Here is a 7,195-nt window from a genome sequence, read left to right as displayed (position 1 = left end):
CATCACCCCAATCCCGTGAATAAACACAGCCGTGGCGGAAAATGTATAGCATGTATAAGTGAAAGACTCCCCCCCCCACCTCAGTAAAAAAGAAAAATGAATAACTCTCCCTTCAGTGAAAAAAAAGGAAAAAAAGGAACAGAAGATCAGAAAAAATTATCCAAGAATTACACATATTTCTCTCCCCTTGTAAATAAACATAACCACGGCAGTAAATATAAAGCACATTGGTTATTACTGAAAAAAAAAGCTAATTACAATATAAATTAGTGAAAATAATGAAGACCAGAGAAAAGGCATATATTTTTAACACCTCCAATTGCACTTTAGAGTATTTCAACTAGTAATTTTTAAAGATTTTACGAAGAACAAAGGAAGGACTGATTAAGCAAGAGGGATCGCATGTTTGTGAATTCACCCAATTTTCCATCTCTATCCTGGCCAAATTAATGTGAAAAGAGTATGGCAGGTTTGGCTGTTTCTTCGGGTCAGCCTATCTCTCGTTTCTCTTACGGATAGTGCTGCATAATATCTTTGCATTCTGTGGCCAGTTCCTCCATTTACCCCATATAAGCTTTCCGGAACTCCCTCCCCATCCCCGGAAGTGAGGTTGGTGGACTGCAGGAGAAGAGCAACGTTAGTCTGCAGTCCAAAGGGTTCACGTTTACATGAATCTGGGCCACAACAACGAGAGAGACAACTTGTATGAATTAGACATTTTTCACTGCTTGTGTTTTGTCAGCGATAATGAGTTGTTTCGTTCTGTGTGGCGCCAGTTACTCCTTTCCTAAATAATCATTCTCTTGGAAGAAAAATAAATAATCAGCTTAACAGTGTTCCTTTTTGCAAATTATACTAAGGTTTAGCTTCCTGCATTCCTCGTAACACACACGAGTAGTTTAATAATTGCAATGAAAAACAAAATGTGGTTTTTTTAATAGCTAACGAACTGTGACTGCAGTGTATGGATGAAGAAAAGCGTAGGTAAGTAATGAAGAAATCCATATTCTCAGTATCATCAACAGCAGCAACCTTGGCGTTTCTCAAATTTATGTTCGCATTTAGTCCATTTTTGCTTTTACCGGGACGTAAACAAAGCTACTGCCACCATGCGTCCGTCTTACACTAGGGACTAAATGAAACTTTTAGCGTAGTTCCTGGAATAACGCATCACTTCCATTCTCCACACTCAAGCAGATTTGCATGTCTGATTGTACTTCTGAATTTAAAATCTAGAGCGTTGACGGACATTCACCAAGAAGTTTGTAATTGGGATGAGAAAATTATCATTGAGCCCTTCATCATGGCGCGGGAAGACAGTCGGTCCGTCCCAGTCCTTGGATCTTTTATTAACAGGCCGTTCGCGCCACTTAACGCTCGTTCCCAGTCAGCCATATCACCTCAGAGACGGATATTTTTGGAGCACGCTACTGTAATATCAATAATACTTTTGCACGCAGATAAGAGTTTTGAGGAGCGTGCAGTCCAGAGAATCGGTAATAATATTCCAGGCGGTCGGTAAAAATTTTCCAGGACTTTGATACTCGGTTTTCTTTGCACGCACGCTTGCATATTATAAACCTATGTACACTCAGCCACACGAAAGATCTCGATTCTTTTTATTTTCGTTCATCCGAGCTACTTATGACCTTAGCAAGCATAAAGGCATAGTGTGTTGGTCTTTGAGTGGATTAGAGGTTAGGACTCCTTCGCTTGGTGTAAAATTACGATCATTAGTTCATTTACAATCTCGAAACTAAGCTAATAAGGACTTGAATGAATGCCTGTCAACTACTCGAGGGTATGCATTTCAGCAGACCAATCTTCCTCATCAGTACGACTGGGCACAGTCGATGTTAAGCTCAGGTCCCTATTTTGAAGGCCATGATGTGTAAAGACATTATTGATTGCAGCTACTTATCACACTAGCATATGTACCTACTACTACCACTACTACTACTACTACTACTATAGTACTACTTCTGCTTCTACTGCTACTACTCTGGTGGGGTGTTAAAATGCTTCCTTCCTTCTTCGTGGTCGTGCTAATATTTTATCAGTTAATCTCTCTCTCTCTCTCTCTCTATCTATCTATCTATCTATCTATCTATCTCTCTCATTGTTTTAATATACCTTCAGTCCACCACTCATTATTCAGCCACATATACAAGCCATATGATATAACTCCACTTACAGGCAATCCACTAAAAAGCGTTTCATTACAGAGCTCCTGGTTCCGAAGACTATAAATTGTTAGCAAATAGCAGTGCAAAGAATATGTTTATAGAAAACTAAAATATTAATCGACCATTATTTCTGCACTTACTGGGTCAATGAGAGTGGGTATTTACAGCCACTCAGCTCATTAATGTTAGCACACACTTTCTTCGAGTATATCCATGTGATAACTTAGTCTCTTTATGTTGTTTTGTGTGTGTTACTGTGGCTGGCGTTAGATCATATTGTCTGTCGAAAGGACTGCAAATTATAATTTTGTCTCATCCAGGGTTCAAGGACATTTCACAAAATGTAAATAAAAAAATAAAACACAAATATAAATATAAATATAAATAAATAAATAAGTAAATAAACATATATATATATATATATATATATATATATATATATATATATATATATATATATATATATATATATATATATATATATATATATATAAGGCGATATAATCATATGTCCAATACACACTCTGTGTAAATAACTTAAGAACCAAAGGGTGAAAGCTGGCAAGAACCGTTCCTTCTGGTTTTGTGGTAGCCATTTCATTAACATTAAATGTTTGATGTTGAGGAGTGTAATAATCAGTAAAGTATGGGAGATAAACCCACAGTGTGTTAGTGTGACGTGTTTGCCACTCTGCCCCTCAGTGTGACGACCCGTGTGTCCTGCCCCATGGACTTCACTGCCTACCCCTTCGATAGTCAAGTGTGTGACTTCAGTATGGAGAGTTGTAAGTTAATGGAGGGGTTTAGTTATTACATCATCTCTCACATCGCTATCACCTGTATTATTACCTTACCTGACCCAGCCTTTGGCTTGACCTGACCTGACCTTCCACGCCTCCCCTACAGATCAGTTCACCTCGGAGCAAGTCACGTACAAGTGGCACGAGAAGGATGTGGAGAGGGGCAAGAACATACGCTTGGGACAGTTCGATTTTGATTTCTACCCCATCCACCAGCAGAACATATCACACAGCACAGGTAAGAACAACAGAACAGAGAGAACTGAGAGGAAGAGACACATAGAGACAGTGAGGGAAAGAGACACTGAGAGATCAAAAAAGAGTATAAGTAAAAAGCTTTGTCATTACGATTATATACCCATTATGGACGTCCTCATCCTCAGCCTTCTTCCTTATGGTGAAAATCGAGAGGAAGAGACACATAGAGACAATGAGAGAATGAGACACTAAGAGATCAACAAAGAGTATGAGATAAGTAAAAAGATCTGCCACTTTATATACCCCTTATGGACGTCCTCATCCTCAGGCTCCTTCCCCACGGTGAAAATCGAGATCGTACTGCGTCGTCGGATCAGCTACCACCTGCTAAACACCTTCCTGCCTTCGGGACTGTTCGTGTGTGTGTCCTGGCTTACCTTCCTCGTGCCCGCCGACCAGGTCCCAGGCAGGATGGTACTAACGATCACGACACTACTTACTCTCGTCTCAATGTTCGCGGCGGTGAGGTGAGGATTGATTTATAAGTAATTGTTTGGAATACTGAGTTCTGCTGTGTTCTTTCAATGCCCCTTCCTCGTTCCATGTCGCCTGCTGTTTGGTGAGTGAGGTGATTTGTCAGTTTCTGCTCAGTGATAGTTTTCTTTCTCCAGTTCCCTGTCCTCTGCTCTCCTGTCTGCTCCTCCTCCTCTTTTTCTTTGTCCTGTTTCCTCTTCCCTCCTCCTCTTCCTCCTTCTCCTCCTCTTTTTTTTTTTTAAATCTATGGTAAAGTATGTCGCTGTAAAAATGAAGACGCAGCAGAGGAGGAGTGTATATCCGAAATTCAACTTGAACAACAATCCTTCTTCACAGACAGGAGAGCCCCAAAGTGTCCTACGCCAAGGCAGTGGACCAATGGATGATAATGTGCATCATCTTCGTTTTCTTCGTCCTACTTGAATTCACCATCGTCATCCGCCTGTACGAACTAGGGCGGCGGGCGGCATTTGGATCATCAACCGTTTTCCCTTTTCAAACCCACAAAACCACCACCACCACCACCACTACAGCTCCTACAACACCCATGGCCTCACCACAAAGTTCTAGGGATGTGGATTCAGCCCCTGCGTCGATGGAAAGGGCGCGGAATAAGAAAATGAAGCACAGTGTTTGGGAAAGCAGCCATGGAGAATCTAGGGAGGCCTCGGCGCGAAGCAACATTAGGCCCGATGGAGATGAGGACAGCTGCTGTACTTCGGCTCTGAGTTTGGTAAGAAGGGAAAAACGACTTATTATTTGACTATGAGTGCATCTGTTTTTATTTATCACTGGTTTATTTTAGTTGTTTATGTTTTTATTCATTTTATTACCTTAGAAGTGGTCTTACGTCGTGTGATGGTTAATTAGGTAGCTTAAAACTGATGTCATTCTCTCCTGCAGGTGTCCAGCCAGCGATCAGCCACACCAATACTTGTAAAGGTGACTGGTGCTCGGTGCATGCCAGAGTAGCGTAGATTATTAACCCCTTCAGTCCCACGACACACTTCTAGGTCTGTTCTAGCAACCTGTAGATGATTTTTATTTTGCTTAGATTTTTCTGATATTGAACGGGTAGACGAAGGCTACGTTTAACTTTTTTTTAGAACGAAAATCTCTCCCAGGCTTAGCAGTATTGTCTAAGTAGCATAAATAGGATGGTAAAATTCGTCACGGGACTGAAGTGGTTAAGAGAATGATTATTAGTAGCAGTAGTACAGAAAAAATATATGGTTATCTGCCCTAATGATTCAAGGAGGAACGTGGAGGGAGGGACGGATGGGGTTGGGAGTGGCGGGTGGAGGGAGGGATGGGTGGGGTTGGGCGTGGCGGGTGTAGGGTGGGAGGGCGGGGTGGGGTGACAGGGTGGAGAGGTGGAGTCTGGGGTAAAATCTAATTATTCTTATTTCCTCCACAGAGTTCTAGCAAGGACGAGGGTGGAGGGAGCGGTGGGTGGGTATGGCGGGTGGAGAGTGGGTGGGCGATGTGGGTGGAGAGGGAGTTAAATGACCCTTGTGCATTAATTTACCCCTTCTTTTCCCCCACAGAGCTCCAGAGAGAAGAAGAGAGAAGAGGAGGGTGGGGGAGGGTGGGGGTGGGGGTGGCGGGTGGAGGGTGGGTGGACGGGGTGGGGTGACAGGGTGGAGAAGTGGAGTTTGAGGCTTTTTCCTTTCGTCTTCTTCGTGGGAAACCTTTGTTACTGGGTCTTCTGGCTGTCCAAACGCCGCAACAGTCTCCCGGGCCAGTAAGTAGGGGTGTAAGTAGACTGTAGGTAGGTTAGGAAGGCTGTAAGTAGACTGGAGAAGCTGTAAGTAAGGTGAGAAAACTGCTAAATCGATTTGGAAGACTGTAAGTAGGCCTGTAAAGTATAAGTAGGTTGGAGAGGTTGTAAGTAGGTGCTGTAAGTAGATCAGGAAGGTTGAAAGCAGTTTTGAAAGGCTGTAAGTAGGTTTGGAGGGTAGTAGATGGGCTGTAAGTATTCTAAGCAGGTTGGGGTGGCTGTAAGTAGATCTGAAAGGCTGTAAGTAGGTTTGGAGGGTAGTAGATGGTACATACATATCCATAAATATAAATACATACGTAAAACTCAACGTCTATAATATCCTTTTTATCGTCAAATATAATATAAAAATAACAGAGTATTATATCGTATCTATAACTTTAATATCATTTATCTATTCAGTCTATCCTCATTACCTCTGTACTAAATGTAATTCCATAAAGCACTGTTACATTACCATTCTGTACATACGTAAGAATATGATAGAATGAGAAACAAAAGTCCAGATTATTATTATCACTATTATTATTATTATTATTATTATTATTATTATTATGAAGCAAATATCCATACGAGGCAGTGTTATTCATATTGTCTCTTTTAATATTCTGCTAAAAGAAGCGTTATTATTGGGGTCAAAATGCCTTGTGTATATAGTAATTAATATGAGGAAATACACATGTAGAAAGGCTTATGAGGAATGGATAATATGTATTTTGAGGTAATGTCTGAAATAAATGCATGAAGTGAATATTTGAGGTGTTACTTATCCAAACGGTGCTCGTGAAGTAACAATGATGAAAGTATTTTAGTAGTGGTCGTATTAGTAGTAGTAGTAGTAGTAGTCTTGGATGCATAGAAATTTATGTCGTATGAAGTAGCGATGAGTCTCCTTGGTTACTATACCTTGTTTTCATCTGAGGGAACTGGGCCACTAACTGGGCAACTATGAAAAACAGTTTGTTATTAAAGTGATGACAGTGACCCAGGTACGTCAGGTGATAGATCCCATTAGCCTGCATCCCACTAAGTATCACTGCCTGCCTTTTTCATTCAGGTGATTTAGTAGTAACCAAGGAGACTAATTCCCACTGTTGAGGAATGCTTCAGTGGCGGCTGTTAATGAAAAAATAGTTACGAGGGTTTTTATCGCAAGTGTTCAGGACTAAGGAACATTGCTTCCTAATAAAATACACTCAGTATAGCTTTATTTACACATTAGAATACTACGACAACATGACACCTGAGTTAGTAAATCTGCGTGAATGGCAAGGTTGGGGCACAAGTTTCAGTGGCCAGACACTTTCAGAAAAATAATTATGAGTCTTTTATAGCTTATATCCGTTGCAAAATAGCATTAGTTTCTGCCACACCGTATTCACTAAAGCTTTATTTACGTACCATAATATTCAAAGCAATGATATTACCTCAGGCTTTGCTTAAATTTGAGTGAGTACTAGTTATTACTTTTACGTCTGGCAAGGCTATTGCGGAGGCTGCAATGTCCGCTGTACTTACTAAACACTTCCAAGAAAATTATATCGAGGGTTTTTCAGCAAGTATTCAGGACAAACGAACACTAGCTACTAACCAAGTACACTTAATATATCACTATTTAAACATTAAAATACTGCGGCAACGACAAGACCTCGGAGTTGACGTAAATCTGAGTGAGTTTAATGTTTACTCCCGTATGG

General features: G+C 40.9%; 1 protein-coding gene across 1 annotated transcript in view; it reads left to right on the top strand.

The window, feature by feature from the left end:
• The window catches only part of LOC145404423 (glutamate-gated chloride channel alpha-like), a 28,601-nt gene extending 23,911 nt beyond the window's left edge, over positions 1-4,690 (top strand). The window contains exons 7-11 of the mRNA XM_080275941.1: positions 2,889-2,971; positions 3,093-3,224; positions 3,513-3,711; positions 4,055-4,451; positions 4,622-4,690. Coding sequence (XP_080132067.1) covers positions 2,889-2,971; positions 3,093-3,224; positions 3,513-3,711; positions 4,055-4,451; positions 4,622-4,690 — 880 coding nt within the window. The remainder of the gene's footprint in view (positions 1-2,888; positions 2,972-3,092; positions 3,225-3,512; positions 3,712-4,054; positions 4,452-4,621) is intronic.
• The last annotated feature ends 2,505 nt before the right edge of the window (positions 4,691-7,195 follow it).

The sequence above is a fragment of the Coenobita brevimanus genome, chromosome 63 (genome assembly GCF_032717465.1).
Source record: "Coenobita brevimanus isolate Jiangsu-jjx chromosome 63, ASM3271746v2, whole genome shotgun sequence".
In the NCBI taxonomy this organism is placed as follows: domain Eukaryota; kingdom Metazoa; phylum Arthropoda; class Malacostraca; order Decapoda; family Coenobitidae; genus Coenobita; species Coenobita brevimanus.
This window is presented reverse-complemented; position numbering and strand designations above follow the sequence as displayed.